Raw genomic sequence first — 22,033 nt, 5'->3', positions numbered from 1 at the left:
TCCTTGCTGTCCTCTCACAACTAGCTTTGCAAACCTTTCCGCTACCACCTCTGGCTTTCCAGACCAGCTTCCTCAAATTATCACTATAATGATCTAACTTACTAAAATAAAAAAGAGGAACTAAGATGCAGCAAACATACAATATCTTGCTTTTGTACTCCAAGATTTGTCACACTTTGATTTACTCTTGTCTAAAGCAGGTTCACTCTGCCTTTGCTGGCATTTTGTTCATTAAAAATCTTCTGCTATTGCATGACCACCTATGCATTTCCACTGACAAGAGTAAAACTGTAGTCTTTTGCCTGTCCTCTTCTCTAATCCCTGCTTGCAGTACAAATACTGCTCCATTAATCTACTAATGCTTTCACCTTTGCAAACCTCAGTTGATTTCTAACTGTTACAGTAGCAGCAATACATGAAAATAAAAAGCTGGCTCTGGACAAGACTTGATCACCAGATACCAACCATAGGAAGCAACTGCAATCCCTTTATCTCATGGCAGGTCTCTGATCCGTGCTTCTGCTGATGGGCAGAGAACATGGCACAGATTGCAAGGGATTACCAGCGTCTGTATTCATTGATAAAATACAGCTGCTGGAGGTTGAACATCTTAAAAACAAACCACTGATAAAGTGTCTAAGTACAGACTTTGAAGTCTGAGATCCACACAGTGGTTGGGGTCCTACCTGCAGTGTTGCAAAGCCTGACTCAAATACAGCCCATCATACCAGACACAGGAGACATGGGCACCAAAAGGAAATGGTTAGGACTCCAAGAGGTTTCAGAGCTTTCCCCTGCTCAATTAGAAGAGTCACAAAAACATTGCAGAGTTTTGATCCCTTTGTTACCAGGAGGAGATAATACCAGCACCTTCCCTTAGAGGCCAGCTCACCCCCTGAAACATGAGGGTCCAAGTCCCTCCCTTGTTCTGCCTTTGAATCACGGCCTCCTACATGGAGGGATTCTGATCACGGGACAGTATGCTGAGCAGAGGGGACTTCCCCTTAAGTGCTGGCAAGACAGGCCACAGAAACAACCACATCTTGCTGGGGCATGGTCTCAGATGGTCACCACATGGCTTTGTGCTTCTCCATTTGGCATCACCATAGTTACCTGGAACCTGCATTGGTGAAAGCCACAGCTCTTAGAAAATTCAGGTGTCACAAGGTGAAGGGGTGCTTTGATGGTCAGGATTTTGGACTCGGGACAGAGATGTGCCTACATCCTATTTATGACTCTAATCCCAAGAAGCTGTCACACAAAAGTGTGACCATCACACCAGAGTCCCCTGCAGGACTCCCAGCCGGCTTCCGCAGCACCAGAGATTCTCCAACAACAGCAATAACTTCCCACTTTTACAGCCAGAGCTAAATACCAGCTAATTAATTTTTACAGCTGCGTTGGAGGTATGCCGGATAATTTCATATGATTGTTCTCAGTACACGAGTGGAGAAGATGATCCAAGGGATGAAGTAACTTCCCTGAGGCCACAGTGAGTCAGTTACTTTGTCACATCTAGGTCCCTTTAAATATGGACACTTCTGAAAGGTTTTTAACCATAGGAATTCTACAAATATAGATACGGAGAGAAATGTACACAAGCAGCACAGAGATACACAGGCCTTTTGCAGAACTGGGCCTTCTTCTGGAACCAAGTTTTTGTTAGAGCAGCGTGTTACCAAAGCAGTGGGTTCTGCAAGTGGTTTGTTACCTACCAGGCTCTGAAGCCTTAACAGGGGATGACTGATGCCTGAGACCTCCCAGCTCATGACACTAGTGGGTTCAAAGTCATGGGGCTAGGGACAGGCTGATGTCCAGTGGTGCCTGGAACAGTCTGCGGGACACAGGGGTTGTGTCACGCCATCTGCCTGTGCAGGGCGTTGTGTGATGGGGTGGCTCGGCCCCGTGACCATGACAAACAGACGGTTTTGTGGGATAGGTGGACATGTCACACTGTTGTTGTAGCCAGAAAGTGTCATGGGACAGGAGCCTGGTGCCACGTGACCACTGCCAGTGGGATGCTTTATGGGACAGGTGACTCGCATGTTGCTTCTTTCTTAGCAGTGAGTCAATGCCAAAAGGTGTTTCAAAAGCAGGTTGGAGAGGGGTAGCTCTCCATGGGTGGGAATGAAACCGGCTACACACACACTCTCCAGGACCTGCAGGTTGATCCTGTATGGGAAGGGCCAGGGGCTATCTGTGGAGAGGCCCAGGCAGCTCTTCTGGGACCCTCCTTGGAAAGGACACAGACACATCAAGCAGTGCGATTCACTCCTCAACCTCCAGCCATCTCTGTGCAAGCAGAGGGAAGCTGTACTGCTGCCGTGGGGCGCTGCATATTGGCTTCAGATCTATCTGCCTCAGCTCTTTCAAGTCACAGATTTTCACAATCCACTCTTGTCTGCAGTGAAGGAGAAGTAAATTCTGTATCAATGGCAACCATGAGAAGCCTGTATAATTTTGTGTGAGTGTTTTTGAAGAGGGCGGCAGAGATACTCAGCCTTGAAGGATAAGAGTGTGTGGGCAGTGAGGTTTGCTTTGCTTTATCTTGGACAACACTTTTCAATGCCTGCTGTCTCAGCAGCTGCATTTTTGACCCCAGGGAGTTATGACTCAGTGTTTGCAAATCCCTGAGCCACCAAATTGAAGGTAAGCCCCGCAAAGGACAATTGCCTAAAACTGAAACAGTTATAGGTGGGTGTTAAAGCTTCAATTACTCTGTTCTAGCACTCAGGACTGGTTCCAGATCCCTGCCTGAATTTCTGGCAAATAGAAAACAGCACTTCTTACTTTGTTTAGGTGTACAGGATCTCTGGATTTGTTTGCCCCAGTGAAGTCCTCAACAAATCTGAGAGCAATCAGGCTGCGAAAGATGCAATATCCCATCTACATCAGAGCAACGCCAGACTGAGGAACATGCACTCTGCCTGATCTGTACTCCTGCCCTCTGCCAAACTGCTACAGGCACCAGGGTCACCCCAACATCAGAGCTGGGGTGGCCTGCTGGGGCACAGGGCACCAGCTAAGGCATGGCCCTTCTCTCTTCCAGCCTGCTTTCTGGGCGACCTGTGCAGGGTTACATGCTCCACTGCCGGGCATCCTTTCTGTTAGACTGGATCCATTCACTAAGTGAATCCTGTGTCTCAGAGAAAAGCAATGCAAACAGCACATCAGGCATTTCTTGGCAAGCAGGTAGGAGAGTTGCACGTGAAGATCCTATTACCTGCCAGGAGAGAAAGGAGAAAGAAGCGATTATCTTTTATCCTCAAGTTTCTTTTTTCCCTGACCATCGGTGCTCTTCCCATCAGAAAAGAGTGATTGCATTGATTGGTGCAGACTGCTGCTGCTCACATGGGGTTAATGCTCCCCAGTTTGGGTCATACATCAAACAGCCTGCTGGCCCCCAGGGAATCACCACCAACCATCTGGCAGGGCACAACCAGATTGTTTCTGGTGCGGGGCCACCATAGACTGACATGTACACACACTCCCTTAGGTCCATGAACAGCTAGGCTTAGGTCAGAGGCTTTAATTCACCCTGGCAGGAGTACAGGGGCTGCCTTTGCTAGAGAAATAAGTCATGGCTGGCACTTTGCAGAGCACTGTCCAGTGAAATCCCCATCTGTGGATTCCAAAATTGACCAAAGCTGTTTAGTAAGCTGGAGAGAAATCTGCATTATTTCACAGCAAGCACCATACGGTCATAAGGCCCCTGAAGGAAACACAAGACACAGCAAGAGCTGCCAATCTGCGAACGACCCCGTTATTAGCAGAATCCTCAGCTTCCCGCTCCATCCATGGCAGATCCTGCAAAACTGGGGCCTTAAAGCTCAGGCTCAACACACTCCACGTGCACAGTGGGCTTCCACAGCGCAAGTGCTTTTCTTTCCAAGAATAAGCTGGGAGAGAGGAGTTGTTCCATACAAAAGTGGAAAATCACTTATTCCAGAGAGGGAGAATGGCCTGTGGCGGTCCCCCCATTTAGTGCTGGGGCGAGGAGGCCGCCCTGGGCCCTCGCTGGAGTTAGTTACGGTCAGTAACGCGGCAGCCGCGGTTGCGGCGCTCGGGCGGGCGGAGCGGCGGGGGGAGCCGCGGCCCGGCCGGGCCCCGCGGCCGGCGGCAGCGCCTTGCGCCAACAGCGCAGCGCGCGCTATTCGCTAACGGGCCGCGCAACGCTGCCGCGCCGCTCCCCGCCGGGGAGGGCGCCTGGGCGCCCCCTGGCGGCGGCGCGCGGCGGCGCAGGGGCACCGCAGCGTGGGGGCACACGGGGGACACTGCCCGCTGGGGGGGGGGAGCAGGGCAGGGGACGCTGCGGGTGGGGTGAGCAGGGCTGTTTGCCACCCCACTGAGCTAGGAGTTAGCTCCATCGCCCACCCCGGGCCAGGCAGGACTGGCAGCCCAGTAGCCCGGCCCTCGGTTCGGGCACCACTGCCCACAGACGGCAGCCGGGACCCCACGCTCCTTGCTTGCGTCAGGGAGGTCAGTGCCAGCCAAAGGCACGCTCCTACCTTGGAGCACGTGGGTTTCCGTTGGCTGCTCTTTCACTGCATTTGTCCCAGCGTTTTGGTGCCAAACATAAGCACAGCCACATCCCCTTTGCATCCTCAGCCTCCTCCTCCAGAGCTGGAAGGACCGTGACTTCCCTGCCCGCTGGCACTCTGTAAAAGATAGCGTTTGTCTTTTCAAACCAAGATTTGCATCCTGTCCTTATGCCTCCTCCAGGTTTGCAGACACCCGTCTGCCAAAGGCATTTTCAAGCCAGGATATAACATGGAAGGGCCAGATTACACTTTATAGGTGGTTTGACAGGGACGCTGCACCGAGGTCCTGTCTACACTCGAAAGTACTCGACTAGCAGCCCCAGCCACACCATAATTTTCTCACACAGTTAAACCAGCTCAGTTCCCTCTGTTCAAAATCTGCTCTGATCCTGTAACAAAATCCAAGCCCACCCAAACCAAAGCAGGGCTCCTCGTGTGGGCAATGCACCCACACTTTGCGTTGGCCTCGGGCTCTGCATTAAAGCCATACGTGCATAACAGATTTCTTCCATTTGTGGTTACCCAACGCTTGTCTATAGCTATTTCCAATTACATTTCTGGTAAGCTTCAGAAACAGTTAAAAGTACTTTTTATAGCGATGAATTGTCCTTCTTTCTGCAATGTTTTCCTCACAATTGCCACAATACCTGTAACATGTTGGTCTTGCCCCCTTCCAAGACTAATGGACGCTCTGACATTTTCCTCCAGCAGGTTCTTCCCTGCTCACAATGCTTTGTGCAATCAGTTTCTCCACCTTCTGTGTAAAGCCAGTTTTCTCCAGTAGTTTTTCCAAGTCTCATGTCTTAACATGGGGAAAAAAGCAGATTTTTTTTAAACCAGGAAGCAGTGATTTTAAAAAAAGGTGAACATTGTAAGGAGACTCTATCGCAGATTCTTAAAGCAACTTAAGGAAACCCCAGAGGAGCAGTCCTCAGGCTGACAGTGCCCCTTTAACCCTGTCCCTGTGTGACGGCAGGACACACTTCCACGGCAGACGAACAAAGCGCAGCAGCTGAGCCCTAAACAGACCCCCCAGGCCCACCACTCCCATTGCAATCACAGGCGAGCCCAAACCAAGAATCATGGCGTGTTTGGCTTGGCAGAGGCTCAGCGCAAGTTGTGCTGACTAGCTGAAAAATGAGGTTGTAAAAATAATGAAACCAGAAGACTTCTTTTTTTTTCCAGCTGCTTTTCGAGGGTCTGATCCTCCTGGCCAAGTAAACCCTGCTGTCAGTCAGCCAGATTTTACCCGTGCTCTCGTGGCTCAGGATTTCAAAGCCTTGATGGTCCAGCACTGATGACGGGAAGAGAAGTGGCCTCTGCCTCCCGCTGACAGCTCCAGAAAGCTGCCTCGGTTTTACATGCACAGCATTAACCAGTGAAACAACAATCAAATCCAAAGCACTATTTTTTTTTCCTCAGTCATCACAACAGCCACGTGCCTGTGAGTTTTTCAAGATCATGGTTAGATTTGCGTTAAAGCTACATCTGCAAGCTAAGGTGTCGCCAGGATGACTTGCACTGTCTGAGCCCATGCACAGACCTACTTAATATCTCCAACCCCTGATGTGGGCTCCTCGGAAAGCAAAACATCACGGTCTCTCTATATCCCCGGTGTAACCTGCCGGCTCTTGTGGGGCTCACACTGAGATCAATCCTGTTCGCTGCTGCTACAGGCTTCAGTGTGCTCCTGTGGCCACAACCAACCTGCTCCTTAGGAAAACAACTTCCACTCCTTTCCTCCTTGGGAACAAATTGCTCTTAAAGATCACTCGGCTCCGAGTTTGGCATCAGCCCTCTAAAAGCAGAAAAGCACGTTTTTTTTCCTCGGGTATGGTTCTGCCCATGGACCATCCCGCTGGAGGCGTTCACGGGGCTGCTCTCATGCCTCAGCCCTGGCAGACAGCTGGGCTGGCACGGCTCCATCCCGGCCGCACGGTGTCTCCACGGGTGACGGTCTCTGGGTGACACGCTGTCCGGGTGACAGGCTCTCTCTGCGGCACGCTGTCTGCAGGGGAGGCAGCGCCTGGTGCGCGGACGGCAGCGGGGCTCTGCCCACCCCCCTCAAGCCGCTCCGCAACCTGCAGCCCCTGGGGTGTTACTGCTGTTGAGGATCATTTCCAGCAAAGGGAGGATTTGGAAAGAAAAAAAAAAACGTAAGAAAAGTAAGCGGCTCTGGACTCTCAGCTCGCACTGCTGCTTTGGATTACAGACGTGCTTGGCAGGACAGGCATTGTCGAGGCTTAATCCTGCTTTCCTTGCAGCCCTTTGGGAGCAGGCCGGAGCGGCACAGCCCGGCGGATGCACAGCCCCGACCCCACCAATGCAAAAAGCCTCGCGCAAAGGGCAAAAGCCAGCAGCCGGGCCTGGCCTTTCGTCAAGGCCGTCCCCAGGCAGCGGGAACACGCGCCCGGCCTCCTGCCGAGCGCTCCATCGGCACGTCGCCGGCTCCCTGCCCGCTCCCCAGCCTCCCGCCATGCAGGCGTCCCAAGTGGGGCTCCCCGGGGCTGGGGCGAGAGGGCAGGATCCGGGCGGGCCCGGGGAGGCCAAGGATGCCGGAGCCGCGCACACACCACAGCCTGGAGCAATTACATCCCAGCATCTGGCAAGGGCCTCGCATTACTTCTCATGTTTAAAACCAGCCTCTCCCTTCCTGCTCGAATGCAGCATGAGCTAGTCACAGACGTAACCAGTAAGCCCAGCCAGGGGCCCGTTTTTATGATGCTTTCTGTGAGTACATTAACCGAACCCATGCAAAAAGTAACAGCAGTCTGACAGCATTTTGTACCTGCTCTGTGCAAGCTTGGATATCTACGTAATGTGCGGGACAGCAGTGAGCCAAGCAGTGGCTGCAAAGCCAAATTCATCCTTGAAGCAAGAATCCTAAAGGCAACAGCTTTTCAACCTATGGATAAATTTAGACTATGCGGTAGGGCTGAAATCTTGGAGCAGACACTGCACAGACTCAGAATGGCTCAATTATTGCAATTAGAAATGGGTCTGAACACGGGGTTAGTGCATAACAGCCTGATTCGGAGCTCGCCAGAGCCTGGAACAGCTCAGACGTTGGAGCCTCACATTCCCCAGCGAGCTCAGATCCAGGTTCTGGGCTGAACCCATCAGAGAGTCACCTTTAACCCCGGATATAAAGAGCGAAGCGCAATTATCTCCAGACACGAGGGGAATGTGCGTTTACTTCTTTTCCTCCCTTTGCCCGGAGAAACTGCCTGGAGGGCTAGAGGGGAAATAAAGTCTGGAGCTGCGCGTGTTATTGGAGCCGCAGTCTGGAGTTCATTTACTCCCTGTGACACACAGGCTGGGGTTGAAGGAAGGACAGTGACAGCCGCTCTTAGCGGAGGAGCTTTCCACAGTAAAAACAACCCAGGCAGAAAACTGGAGGGAGTCCCCAGCTGCAGCACTGCCGGCCAACCTTAAATTAGAGCCAGCGGTTTCGTTCAGCCATGTGTGTTTTGCAGTCGTTTCTCCCGTAACCTGCCTACCCAGCTCTCACGCCCCAAGCCTGGCTCTTTGGAGAATGAAGCCAAGATAAACACGCTTTTCCTGGAGAGCGCAGGGACCGGGAACGTTTCCCCAGCTGGAAGCACGAGGCTGAGGAGCTGGACACCCATCCCTGAGCCCATCTCCTGCTGTGCTGCTGGAAGATTGCCCTGATGTTGCCCGAAACACAGCGACAAAACAGCCCGCTTGCGCTAGGACACGCTGGCAGGGCCGGCTGCCAAAGCCACACATCCAGTGCCTAAATAAATCAAAGGGAAAGTGAAGTCGTTTGTGAAGAAAACTTTCACGACAGGAATTGCGGGAAACAGTGAGGGGAAAAAAAGGAAGGCTAGTTAAGAGGTGATGCTGTTTGGAACATAACACATCAGGATACACCCTACTTTATTTAGCCATTGCCTAGGGATTGCTTGACTCCAGATCCAAATTTTACAACATTTAGGAAATCCCCTTCCAATACTTGGCAATCTCAGCCCAATCCAGAGAGTTACTTTGGTGACTCACATTAAGATATTAAAGAAGGGTCCAGCCCTGGATCCCGTTACATAAACATAATAAGCCTGTTGTCCCACAGGGCTCCCAGGCAAAGGCCCTGCTCCAGCAGTCATGGCAGACAACATCCATTTCTTGCTTTTATCTGCTTTAGATGTTTGGGAATAAAGTGTCAATCGCTCTTCCCCACTGTCATGCATTAAACCACTAACATTTTCCTTTCTCCACCTCTAAGTTAGTTCAGCCTCGGCTGCTGGCAGCATTTCTGCTCTGGCATCATTTAGATATTTATTATCAGTGTGTTTTAGCCCGGGGCCAAACCCCCGCCGGCAGCTCCCAACCCTGGTCCGCCTTCGGCATGCAGCTGCCTTGTCCCACCCACTGGGCAGCCGTCCGTCCTGCGAGCAGTGCCGGACATCTTCTCTCGGGCCATCAAACGGCAGGGTATTATCACAAGGCTTTAAGGTTTTGTCCTTTTGAAGCTCCCACTCCTGGAGCCCTGGTAAGAAACAGCTTTTCCTAAAAAAAATGAGGAGAAAACAAAGCTTCTGGTTTGTGCGATGGCAGGAAAAGATGACTAGAAAATGCATGGACGCCCTGAGTGCACAGAAGCCAAAGGCAAACACAGAGCCCCCCAAATTATTTGTTAACCTCCCCCCCCCTTCAGGTCATGCAGTGATTTTTAAAAGTGGGTCTAGCCACGTGTGGGGAGCGTTGGGCTGCAGTGCTGAGGCAGGAAAGCCTGCGCACCACGGGGAGCGTGGGCAAGGCTGCACACGAGGGGAGCCCAGCATCCCGGCGAAGGGACAGGGACTGCGTCCTGCTTTGGGGAAGCAAAGCCAGCCCCGGGGCTGGGGTGTCGTGCCCCACCACACAGCCACTCGCTCCCCCCCGGGAAGCTGCCGCCTCCGGGGGCTCAGCCCCTTGGCCACTGCCTTTCCACTCAGGCACTCGCGCGGCCGCCTACTCCGCACGGGGCCTCAGGAGCTGCTGGGCGCCGCCATCATGCGCCGCCTCCCCCGGCGGGCGCCGCCATCTTGTGCCCTCCCCGTGCAGCGCGGGCGCCGCCATCTTGTGCCCTCCCCGCGCGCTGTGTCGGCCATGGCGGGGCTGCTGTGCCGCCTGCTCCTGTGCCTGGCGGCCGCGCGGGCCGCCGCCGCCGACCTGCTGGCCGAGGAGGTGCGGCGCACCGTGGACCTCAGCACGCACCTGGCCAAGGTCTCGGCCGAGATCGGGCTGGCCAACGCGGCGGGGGGCACCGCCGCCTCCGCCTTCCTGCTGGCGCTGGAGCCCGGCCTGGAGCCCCACCTGGCCTACCTGGGCGTGCAGGTGAGCAAGGGGGGAGGCGGCAGGGCGCCCCCGGGTCCCGCCGCCCGCCGGCGCCCCGTTACGGACACGTCAGCGCAGCGCCGGGCCGGCGGGGCGCCCCGCGGGTGCGCCGCGCTTAGGGACACGTCGGCGCCGCGCCGCGCGCCCCCGGGTCCCGCCGCCGCCCGCCCGCCCGCTCGCGGGACACGTCGGCGCAGCGCCGTGCACCGGGCGCGGACGGGGCGGCCTCGGGGGGGCCGAGCGGCGCTGCCGCCCGCTGTCCTTCAGCGGGGGCTGCGAGCAGCCGGGCGGGGGCTGCCGTTCGGGGCAGCCAGGAGCGGTGCCGGTGGCCTCGGCTAGCGAGCCCGACGGACCGGCTTGCCAGCCTCTTCCCCCAAAAGACTTGAAGGCAGGGGGTTTCTTCTGATCTCAGGTGTTTGCACTAACGTCCTCCTTGCTAGCTGGCCGGGGCAGGTTCCCACGGCTCCCTCATGCCCCAGAAAGTGTACGACAGAAATCAAGAAAGTTGACCGGGATTCGCACTTGCACAAATGACAGTGGCTCTGCTGGTTTGGGAACCAGGCTAAGGAAGACTCGAAAGAGTTATCAGAAGACCCTTTACCATCAGTTCTTGCACATTGACCAAATGGCAATTTGCATTAATGAAGAAGATCATAAAAGGGTTGTATTTAAAATTCAAATAATTCTCCATCAGCTAGTACTTACTGTGGGTGCATCCTCATAAAAGGATGTTAGGGGATAGATGGAGTTTGCCCCGGTCACGTTCGTGCTTTCAAACAGCAGCGCACTGACCAGTCTGTTATTTTGGAACAGGTGAAGGGTGAAGAAGAGGAGGAGAACACCTTGGAAGTGAGAGAGACTAAAGTTAAAGGTAAAAGGTGAGTGTCACCTTCTAAGGGTCAGTACTTGGAGCTTGTGTATCTGCGTTGCACCATCTCCCTTAGAGCAGAGCAGAAATATAACCGCAGCCTGGCGTACCTGGAGGCCTCTGGAGTCCTCTGTCCTTGAAAGGACCGAACCGTACTCAGACTGCACCCTGGGGTGCTGCAGGGCCAAGGAGCACAGTTCACATGGGTAACTGAGCCCAGTTCCTACAGCCCAGGAGGCCACACTAGAAGTCATTTCTCTCCCTTAGATGCTCTTTCCCTAGGAGGGAATAGACAGAGAGTCTCTCTTAACTGCTCCCTTCAGGGGGTTCAGCTGTGCTCAGCCTCCCTGACTGAAAGGGGCAGTTCCCAGGATCCTAGCCTCCCCCCAGATCTCTCCTGCTTGAGTGCCTTAAATAATGCCCTGTTCCTTCATTAAAAGACATCAGGTACGATACGCATTACAGCTACAGTTGTGCCATTCCCCATTGCTCCCTTCTGGGGCCTCAAACAATCTGCCCTGGTAATTACAGAGAGATCATAAATGCTCTTTAGCCATGTCCCCAGAGCAGCGCTCTTATGTCTAATGTGGGGAATACCACTGCGTTGGATGCTGCAGCCCAGCGTGGGCCTGTTGCCTGCTGCAGAGACAGAGGATGCTATCTTTCGCCTGATGCTTTGCCTGCCGAGCTTGGGATATTGTGCGCTTGTCTTAAAACTGGGCAGGCAGGTGCTTTCTGATCCATGAGAGCTGAGAAATAAAGGGCGCTTTTAAAGTGGATGTGGTGAAAACTCATTCCTTTCTTCAGTACTCCAGTCTAAAACCCTGCTGGTTTTCTGACCGTACCTTAGTTTTGGATCCTGTGGGTGCAGAAGTGATGCTGAGCTGAGAAGGAACAAACTTTGTGGGAACAGGTGCTTAAGATGTTAGTGATTTGCCTTCTGGGCATTTGCAGATGCTTCCTCCCAATTGGATCATTATTTTCACCTAGAAGACAATGAAAAGGCCATGCTGAAGCATGCATTATAGATGCAGAACTGGGGAGGGGAATGTGTCACCATTTCCCTTCCAAAATGGGACCCAGGTGGCATTGCGAACCAAAGAGTGTAATTGTGCCTGAACGTTGTTCACCCTCTGTTGCCCCCTGCCCTGCTTCCCCAGTCCAGAGCAAGCACACCCTCTAGGACAAGACGTGTGTAGGCCTCTGAGGAGCAAATACAGCATGGGCCCAGTCATGCACCATGTAGGTGATACAGAATCCCAGAAGGGCTCCCATCCACAGGGGATGTCACATGGGTTGGATTTGATTGCTCTCTCAGGGGAGATCTGACATTTATGACTTATCTGCTCTTCTCCCTTCCAGTGGAAAATTCTTCTCTGTGAAGCTGCCATCTCCTTTGGCACCAGGAGCCAAGGTCCGTGTATCTGTCGAAATGGTTTTCACACATGTCCTGCAGCCATACCCCACCCACATTACCCAGAGTGAGAAACAGTTTGTGGTCTTTGAAGGAAATCACTATTTTTACTCACCATACTTCACCAAGACCCAAACAACCCGGGTCAAATTGGCCTCTAGGAACGTGGAGAGCTACACCAAGCTGGGCAACCCTTCTCGCACAGAAGACATGATTGAATATGGGCCCTTCAAGGACATCCCTCCATACAGCCAGGTAAATACCTGTGCAAAGAGGCTGTGGCTTGCTGCTTTGCCACAAACATCTTGTAAACATAGGACCTGCATCTCAAGAGGCTGGAGAATGGGAAGTGGAGGCTTTGGTGTAACGATCACAGATCCAGTCTGAATTAGTCTGCGTGCAGAGTAGGAGCGCCTGCTCCGAGAAGGTGCTCCTAGTACAGACACAGTCGCTGACTGCAGCCTGGAGTCTGTATAATGAACCAAGCCAGTTCATGCGTGGTTCGGGCAGGGGTATATTTGCAGTGGGGGATTCTGCCGGTGCAGTCCCAGCAGTCAAGAGACTGTGTCTCTAGGCTCCCTCACCACTGTAACTCTGCCAGAGGCGCAGGGTGTTTGCCTGTGACTGTGTGTTACCTGGTGCTCTGCGTGAACTGGGCTGGGGTAACTCTTTCCTATCAACCAAGTCTGTAGCAAAACCTTCTCTGCAGACAACTTCACCCTTCTACAGAGTCTGTCAGGAAAGGTTCTCTGTAGGTCATCGAGACATATAATTGGGAAGAAAGTTACTCTTTAGTTTGTGGCTAACTGATCATCTTTTTTCCTTGTTAGGACACCCTGAAGGTGCACTATGAAAATAACAGCCCATTCCTGACCATCACCAGCATGACCCGAGTCATCGAGGTTTCTCACTGGGGAAATATTGCGGTTGAAGAGACGGTTGATTTAAAGCATACGGGAGCAGTGCTGAAAGGACCCTTCTCCAGATATGACTACCAGAGACAGCCAGACAGCGGGATCTCTTCTGTCAAGTCTTTTAAGGTTGACATTTTGTGTCATTTGTCTTTGCTGTGGCTTTCCCCTCTTGTATCCCCAGATAAAAATCCAGTTATCCTTTTCCCTTCTCTTTTGTGGCCATACCCAAGTAATATGGGAACATTAAAGCTCTAAAATATTTGCAGAGAAGGCCCATACCGGATAGGAATAGCTTACGGAGGTACAGGAGAAGGTACAGGTATTAGGATGTTACATGCCTCGTTGCATCTGTTGGCCAAACAGACTGCATAGACCAGGTCATGTAGTGTCTCTCCACACTCCCACACCTCCAATCTCAGGGACTCTAAAACCCTTAATCCCCTGTGCTGACAACTCTGCTTCCCTCTTTCCACTGTACGAAGGCCCTTTATTCTGTCCCCACTGTCTTATTTTCCCAGTTGCCCTCTTTGTTATAATCTCGTCATGTTGAACAGTACTTACAACTGTTGAACAGTATTAATTAGAAACTCACCCATTCATTCCTTGATCATGAAGCACCTGGAGAGTTAAAGCTGCAGCTCTGCTAGCCAGATGTGAAAGGTATTTTGTGTTTTTGTCTCAGCTGAAATGTTTCTCGCTCCTTGAAGCCTCCAAGATTGATTGTTGTAATGCTCTAAGGTGGCACAGCCAAATGGAAATCTTGTTTTGCTGAGTGCAAAGCAGCAAGTTCAAGGAGTTAGGAGCAGTGGGCTGGAATGAAAAGGGAATTGCTGTCCTGATGCGTGTGATGAGATCCCTTGCTGTCTGGGGTACTTGAAACTGGGCTGGAGAAAGTGCTGGATTCCCCCATTCACTTAGAGACTAAGTGACTTGAGCACTGGCAGTCACTTCTGTGGCTACTTATAATAGCACAATTTTACCACTCAGTGTAACTGATTGGCCATTTTGTGGTCTCTCACATGGGAATGCTGTTCTTGATGCTTAACAGCTGTTACTGGTTTTGCCAGCTCCACTGGAAATGACTCCTAGCCGATGCACTGAGTATTGCTTCTCTCCACGCAGACCATTCTCCCAGCTGCTGCTCAGGACGTGTATTACCGAGATGAAATTGGAAACATCTCCACCAGCCACCTCCTTGTCCTGGATGACTCTGTGGAGATGGAGATCCGACCCCGCTTCCCCCTCTTTGGGGGATGGAAGACTCATTACATCATTGGCTATAACCTGCCAAGCTACGAATACCTCTACAACCTTGGTGGGTGACACGGGGGAAGTGAATAAGAAACCTTTTCCTTGGTGTTTAAGGGTGGTTGCGGTACAGCAAAGGACTCAAAGCCGCCTTATGCTGCACCTTAGCAACAACAGTTGCTATCTATTGTTTCTAGAATATGCAAATCCATCTCTCTTTTCTGTGCTTACTTCAGGATTTTGTAGACATCTGGTTAAAATATACTTGAGTCAGCTGGTGCCCCCTACTGTGTGATGTATCCCTCCCTAATTCTGCTCTTGCTTCTGTTAAGAGCTGAAGTTCAGGGTTGCCTCTCATTCTTCCAGAAAGTGTAACCTCTCTCTGGTTTGCCTTCTCTTAGGTGATCAGTATGCCCTGAAAATGAGATTTGTAGACCATGTTTTTGATGAGCAAGTTACGGACTCTTTGACTGTCAAGATCATCTTGCCAGAAGGTGCCAAGTAAGTGTCATTACTCCTGGCTCATTACTGCAGAAGATGCTTTGTTAGTGGCAATTCTGCCTGCTCTAATGGCCTGAGGACAGTGAAACAAAACCGCTGGCTGTGCATATAGAGGAAACCTTGGAACACAGCTTCATTTCCTTTTAAAGGGCTGTTTAAACTGCATAATTGGCTTCATGCTAGAGGCCACAGTTGACCAGCCAAGTCTTGAATTACATCATCTCAAATAGCACAGAGTCATGTAGGACTGTCTGGCTTTATCCGTAGGAATATCCACGTGGACAGCCCCTATGAAATCAATCGTGCTTCGGATGAACTTCACTACACGTATCTGGACACTTTTGGACGCCCAGTTATTGTGGCACACAAGAGCAATCTGGTGGAGCAGCACATTCAAGACATTGTGGTGAGTGTGGCCTGTGTTTGCATAGTTTGCCTGACCAGTTGGGCCTCCTGTTTTCATCAGCATGGTCAAAACGTCTTTGTCGGGTTTCTGAAATAAGTATCTCCTGGATCACACGGCCAGTTGCATCTGAGGGAGAAGTTCTCTGCCACAGTAACATGGGTCACTGCTCAGCGTCTCAATCTTCTCTTCCAGGTTCATTACACCTTCAACAAAATCTTGATGCTGCAGGAGCCTCTGCTGGTGGTTGGAGCCTTTTACATCTTGTTCTTCACTGTGATCGTCTATGTGAGGCTGGATTTCTCCATCACTAAGGTGCTGTATGATGAAGAGCCCTTTGGGAGCATTAGTAGCTTACTCATCCAATGGCTGGAGATTTTTTTTGCCAGTAGTTTTCCTCACTGAATGTTGCTGCTGATTAGGTATCCATCTAGATGCTTAAATGGAGCCTTGTTTCTATCATATCTGAGCATTGATACTCCTCTGCAGGGTTTGAATTGGTGTACTAAGGCTAATCTGAGTTTTTCCTTCTACATAAAATCCATCCCTGAGAAGCAGAGCCTCTAGAGCCTGTCTGCAATTCTCCCTCTCCAGTGTTTTTTCCTTGTTCTTGTTTTTGTTTTTTGAGCTATTTGCTAGGCTAGCCTGAGTGCTGAAAGGCACTTGCCGAAGTCAGTCTTTGAACAAGACACTTCATTGCTGTCAGTTGACTTAATTGCAAAGGGAGTAGTTTCCCTGTGCCAGATTGTAAACATGGCCAGAAGGATGTGATTGTCCTGATCTTCCATTCTCTCTTCTTGCAGGATCCAGCTGCTGAAGCTAGGATGAAGGTTGCCTGTATCACAGAGCAAGTGCTTACTTTGGTAAACAAGAGACTTGGGCTGTATCGTCACTTTGATGAAGCAGTGAATAAGTACAAGCAGTCACGGGACATCTCCACCCTGAACAGCGGCAAAAAATCTTTGGAGACAGAGCACAAGGCCCTGACGAATGAAATAGCCTCTCTGCAGTCTAAACTGAAGACAGAAGGCTCCGACTTATGTGATAAAGTAAGAAATGTGTTTTTTTTTTTTTTTTTTTTTTTTTAAGCTCTGCTTCTCTTGGCTCTATCAAGTGTTCTAGGTCGGTTTTAATTTGTGGTTTAGTTTCTGCAGCCTGTGTCTTTTTAGTCCAAAAATGACTTCTTTTTTGCCAGAAGGTGTGAAGATCCATTTGTCTTTTTCCTATTTGCAGTAATCTTGGCTATGTAGCCCTCTGAGTGCTGTTGGTGAACAGCTGCTTGTGCTGTTTCTGAAACATTCCTTAAACCAGCTGTGTGGGTACGCTTTTGTGACGGTCCTGAGGCTTGTCATTGAGCTCACGGCAGTGACATTTAGGCAAAAATGGAAACACATTATCTGTTCTGACTCTACTAATGACACCAGTCAAACCAAAATCTTCTCCCTAATCCTTATTTTCTTGCACATGTGAATTTGGTGCTGACAGTTCTGGTAACGTGATGCTCTTCAGGGGGGATTTTGCTGTACCGTGTAGAAAGCTGTGACACGAGTGTGCCCACTGTCCTCTCTGCCTTCCACTATGTTTCAACACCTACCCGGAACAGCCGGCTAACCCCAAGTGGGGGACATTTTAAACTCCAAGGTCCATTCAACCCACAGCCACCTTGCTTACTCTGTTATTAGCTTGAGGAGTAGATCTATCACTATGGACAGCAGCCTTCCTATTTCTCACACACCATTACGTTCACTGCAAGAAGGACACAGCTTCCAGCTATCATAGTTGTGATTTAGCTGAAAGCCTTTCAAAATCCATCAGTAACACTATTTAACAGTCATTGCACCTGTCTCCTGCTTAAATAGCTCCTGGTTTCTCAGAGCCCCATTATCTGTACTGCTTAATTATCCATCCGCAAGTTGTTCCTCATGACATGACGACAGAGAGAGGTGGCAGCTCAGGAGGTGATATTCAGGGACAGGAGATGTTCCCTCTTACCACTGATAGTGTTTTTTGGCCCAACGTTACTGTCTCTTCTGTTCCAGCTTCACTGCAGGGATGTTTTTTGACTCCTCTAATGTTCCCTTTGTTTCTCGCTCCTGTCAGGTGAGTGAGATTCAGAAGCTCGACAGCCAAGTCAAGGAGCTCGTTCTGAAGTCCTCTGTTGAGGCGGAGCGGCTGGTAGCGGGCAAGCTCAAGAAGGACACGTACATTGAGAACGAGAAGATGCATTCCAACAAGCGCCAGGAGCTGGTCACCAAAATCGACAATATTCTTGATGCATTGTAACTCAGTGGGTTAGTAACTGGGAGAAGGGGAGGGGTGCAAAGGGAGATGAGAGGCCTGGGAGTGGACACACTTTGAGCCAAAACTAGTAATGCTCCTTCCCAGCAAAACTGGAGAAAATTTTGATATGAAAAATGTCTGCAAGTAAGTTTTGTTTTTAGATTCTTTCATAGAGCCTGTCTGCTCAGCAACATCTGCTGTGCCAGGGACCAAGATGTAATGCTGTTTGGATGGATAACAGGGTTTCTTGAGGTGAGACACGGCCAGGTTATAAAACAGTCTCCTGCTTTTGTTTTTCCCTGCGTAGATGCGCTCTTACAAAACGTTCACAAACAGCCAGTCTGAGCACAGCCCTGCTCATGGCAAACCCCAATGTCACGTCCAAAAAGAATAAAGACGACTTTGTTCTAAAGGCTTTGGAATAAAACAGCCGCTGCCCCTTGACTTTGAGCAAAGCTGCGGGCGGGTAGGAGAGATCACGCGGCGGCAGGGAGGGTGGGAGCCCGCCCGGGGCCCGCAGCACCGGCGCCGACCGGGAGCGCGGGTTGCGGCGGTGCCCGGAACCAGTGTGCGGGTGGTGCTGTTCCCCGGGGAGCCGAGTTCGGCACCGGACCGGTTCCCCGCCGCTGCGCCTCCCGCCTGCCTTCGGCCTGCGGGGCGGCGCGAACGCGGGGCCGGGACTCGCCGGGCCGGACCGGGCCGGGCTCCGCGCGGGGCCGGGGCCGGGGCCGGGGCCGGGGCCGGGGCCGGGGCCGGGCCCGGGGCCCGGGGCCCGGGGCGCGGGGCCAGGGCCGCTCGCTGCGGCCGCGGGTGCTCCGCCAGCGGGCCGGGCCTGGCCGCGGGTGCCCCGCCGGGGGGCGCCGTCGTGGTGGCGCGCGGCGCAAGCGCGGCGGGGGGGGAGAGGAACGTGGCGCTCGCAGTCCGCGGGTTCGCGTCCCGCTCCCGGCATTTTGCCGTGCCCCGGGGAGCCCTTCCCTGTGCCCAGCCCGGGCTCTGGCTTTAGGGGCTAGGCAGGCACAGGGCATCCTGCCTGCAGCAGCACGGACACCGCAGGCTGCCAGCGCAGAGTTCTGCCACCCGAGAAAGCCCTGACCAGGGCAGGGGAGAAAGCCGAGCCCTCGTTCCAAAGAGTTGCGCAGGCACATACACTCTCATGGGGAGAGAAAGCTCCCAGGGCCGTGCCTCCCTGCTTGCCTCTCCTTGCACGCCACATGCTTTCCTGATGAATGGGGCAGCACTCCTGAAACAGTCACCCCTTCTCTTCAAGCAAGGTCTCCTGTGCTGGCCCAGGGTCTCTGACCCCAGTCCCTGTGTCCCTTATGCTGCCCAGCCAGGCCCTCGCTCACACCCAGATGCCACAGTGTACACGTGCGTTTGTTGTTCCAGCCACAAAGACAGCAGCAAACACATGGGCCCCCTTGGCAGTGTATTTCCAGCACATGTGGAAGGTCTCTGGCAGCTCACTATTTATACCAGCTACTGATGGGGTGGGTGATTCTCTGCAGCCTTTTACTTACTTAGAAAGAGAGAAGAAGTTGTATAGGATTCACAAACAGGACCAGCCCTTGCTCTTGTCTCTTCTAGGCCAACATAAGAGTTTCCCTTGCATTGTACTGTAGGCCCATTGCTTTTGCAGGTCCTGTAACACCTCGCTCCTACTTGAAGGGTAGGAGATGCAGTTCTCTCAAAGTCCATCCTTGTCCCCAGTCTCTGCCATGTGTGCGGGTGCTGGAGACTCAAGGGAGCAGAAAACAGCATGCAAAGTACAAACCTGTCCCCCTGGTATTGTCCCTGCTGCTGCTGCTGCCCAAAGCCTGGGTCTTTCCTTCTAGGTAATAGGAGTTTAATCAGTGGATCCTCCTGTCCTGACTTTTTAAACAAGGAGGCAAATACAGGAGACTGGAAGCAATAAGGGGTAATTAGGTTATAACCTATTTTTATGTCCTGATCAGATTCTGCTTTTCACCTGCATTGAAGAGCAGGAGAAGGATCAATTTGCACTTTGCTTCAGAGCCTTAGAGGGACATTACATCCTCCCAGCAATGAGGCTGTTGCCCCTAGCTGCTGCAGCAAAGTGTGCTCATGCTAACTAGGAGAAGGCAGGTCACTGCTTAGGAGAGGCTTCTCAGGAGAGCCTGGGAGGAGCAGCAGGTGCTGATTCAGCTGGCGTTCTTAGTCCTGCACCAATTTCAAACAGGTCCTGCCTCTCAGGAGAAACACCACCGAAACCCTACTCTGCTGAGACCTCTTCGAGTGGGAGGAAGGGTTCACAACTACACACAGTTCCCTGATGATTTCAGTCTCATAAGATTTTGTTTCTGTGCACTGCTTTTGTTCCCCAGCCACCTGCAGATGGCGAGGGAAGTGCACTCGGCAAAAGAATTGGAGGTTGCCTACAAACCGGGCCAGGGCACATCTAAGTGCAGAGAGATTCATGCCACCTCCACGTCTGCAAGCGCCAAAGCCACATGTGCCGGGGAGTGGAGGTGTGCCGAGGGGCCTACGCTGGCTCTGCGCGAGGCTTGGGGCAAACACAGCCAGACTGGCCTGGTGCTGCCTGCGAGCCCTTTAGACCAGCACAAGCAGCAAGACGCCTCCCAGCCCCCTGCCTGGCCAGTCCTGTCTCAGGTCCACGCTCCGAGCCCTGTGTCACAGACACGCTGTCCATGGTCTTTACTAGCCCTGCCCTCTGCAATGAGCCACAACCCTCCTGCTAAACCTACACTCATTTCTTTTCCTCTCCCAGGGGATCTTCCTTTCCTGCTGGGCCAGGAACAAGAAGGATGCAAGATTTTGGCACTCATTAGAAATATCAGTAGATCCGGTCTCAGCTCCCAGCTGTTCCCAAAGGGTGGCTGTTGCATGGGGCCCTTGTGCTGGTGCCTGAGGAGATACTTGCTGTCAGGAGCATTTAAGGTGTCAATTAAACAGCACATACCTGCTGCCCTCATTAAAAGGCCATGGGCGGGCAGGGGCCAAGCAAGGAAGGCGAGCCCCATGGCTTCACCAGCTGTATGGTGACTGCACCCTACTCCACTTTGAAGTCCCGCTTCCTCATCTCTAATTACCCAGAGCCTTGCCCCACACCACACCGAGGAAACCTTGCGGCTTCTCCCTGCCCCCTGGTCTTTCCCAGGCTGGGGCTGTGGCCCCCGAGCCCCAGGCAAGCAGCCTGCCCAGCCTGGCACTGCCTTTCTCTGGCCCAAACCAGGTCCTGAGTGTCAGGGGTACAAGGAGAGCATTTGGCCAAGGGTCTCTCAATCTGCCTGAGGTGAACTTGGCATTGCTGGGAGCCTGCAAAGCCTCCAAGGCTATTGCCTACCTCTTGGGCAGCCTGATGCTTGTAGTAGGGCTGTTGGTGAGGGTTTAGGACCACCACCCTCAGCCCTCTTGGCCCCCCTGTCCCTGCCCAGAGGGATGACTGTCACAGTTAGGCTTGTCCTCAAGCCTCTGGGCCTTGCTGCCATCCCCGGTCACACAGCTTCTGGTCAAGGGGGGACAGTACAGCCCCCAGCCACCAAGGGGGTCCGCGCCCAGACAGGGCAGGGAAAGCCAGATCATGCAGAGCCCCTGAGGCACTGCAGGCCCCTCTGCTCCCCACCCCAGGGTGGCAATCCCATCACGGTCCAGATGACGAGACAAAAGAGGCCCTGTTCCAGCTTTGGCTGGGATGCAGAGTCCCCTGGGCAAGAAGCACAGCATCGCAGACTTAATCTGTGCCTGTCTCCATCATTATAGGAACTGCAAGAGACCCAGTCAACCCAACAACTCAACTCTCTTGTTGCTGCCTCAAGGAAGAACAAAATCTTCCCAGGCTCTTCTGGGAGGCTTTTCTCTTTTACTGAGAATGCACACAGTATGAAAACCCTTTGGCCACACAGCTTTCAAAGTGGGTTTGTTAGTTGGGAGTGTTTTGATGACAGGCATCTGACCATGTTGTCTTGCAAGTACCAGCTTCCACCCATCCCCATAACGCCCCTTGCAATGGGGTGGGCAAGTGGGCACCTTGCCTAGGCCCACTGGTGTCCCCAGCCTCTCTGATCCCTGCTGAGATGCTTTGGGAGCCCTGAAACAATGAGCCTGCCTGAACAGGGTGTGGACAAAAAAACACAGCTAAAAATCAAACAAATTGTCATTAATCCATGGGACCAAAACATGCATGAGACACAGGGTGGTCCTGGGGGCATCTGAGGCCATCTGGGGGTTTCCTGCTGCATTTAGGGTGATGCAGGCATGTCTAGGAGAGGAGAAGGGATTAAGCTGCTGATCCCAGAGACATCCTTAATTTCCAGCTCCCCCTGGCAGGGGAAAGGCAGTGCCACCCTTCCTCTCCCCTCTGCCTGGCTTCCCCAGCAGCAAAAATGCCCTGCAGAGGTGGCTGTAGCTGTACAGCATTGCCCTTAGTGCCCACCACATCGAAGCCCACGGAGGGGGCAGCGCGTTGCTGTGTCTTCCCCTCCTTGTCCCGAAGGATGGATTGATGAGTGCTATGGCTCAGCACTCACGGATGCTGGGCAGCTTCAGATC

General features: G+C 52.5%; 1 protein-coding gene across 1 annotated transcript; it reads left to right on the top strand.

Annotated features, from left to right (window-relative positions):
- Window positions 1-9,626: 9,626 nt before the first annotated feature.
- RPN1 (ribophorin I) lies at window positions 9,627-17,933 on the top strand. Its single transcript, XM_067303703.1, has 10 exons — window positions 9,627-9,878; window positions 10,692-10,756; window positions 12,109-12,415; window positions 12,991-13,200; window positions 14,197-14,389; window positions 14,724-14,823; window positions 15,091-15,229; window positions 15,422-15,541; window positions 16,030-16,275; window positions 17,327-17,933. Exons 1-10 carry the CDS (start codon window positions 9,651-9,653, stop codon window positions 17,507-17,509), a joined length of 1,791 nt encoding a protein of 596 aa, XP_067159804.1. The 5' UTR covers window positions 9,627-9,650; the 3' UTR covers window positions 17,510-17,933.
- The last annotated feature ends 4,100 nt before the right edge of the window (window positions 17,934-22,033 follow it).

Source organism: Apteryx mantelli, chromosome 12, assembly GCF_036417845.1.
Source record: "Apteryx mantelli isolate bAptMan1 chromosome 12, bAptMan1.hap1, whole genome shotgun sequence".
In the NCBI taxonomy this organism is placed as follows: Eukaryota; Metazoa; Chordata; class Aves; order Apterygiformes; family Apterygidae; genus Apteryx; species Apteryx mantelli.
Note: the sequence above shows the minus strand (reverse complement) of the source record. Positions and strands in the feature narration are given on the sequence as shown.

Bases quoted from the DNA above. Each gene is read 5' to 3' on its own strand.
- RPN1 (XM_067303703.1), top strand. From the start codon at position 9,651: ATGGCGGGGCTGCTGTGCCGCCTGCTCCTGTGCCTGGCGGCCGCGCGG. The intron at 10,757-12,108 runs GTGAGTGTCACC...TCTCCCTTCCAG, and splicing joins ACTAAAGTTAAAGGTAAAAG to TGGAAAATTCTTCTCTGTGA. The intron at 14,824-15,090 runs GTAAGTGTCATT...CTTTATCCGTAG, and splicing joins ATCTTGCCAGAAGGTGCCAA to GAATATCCACGTGGACAGCC.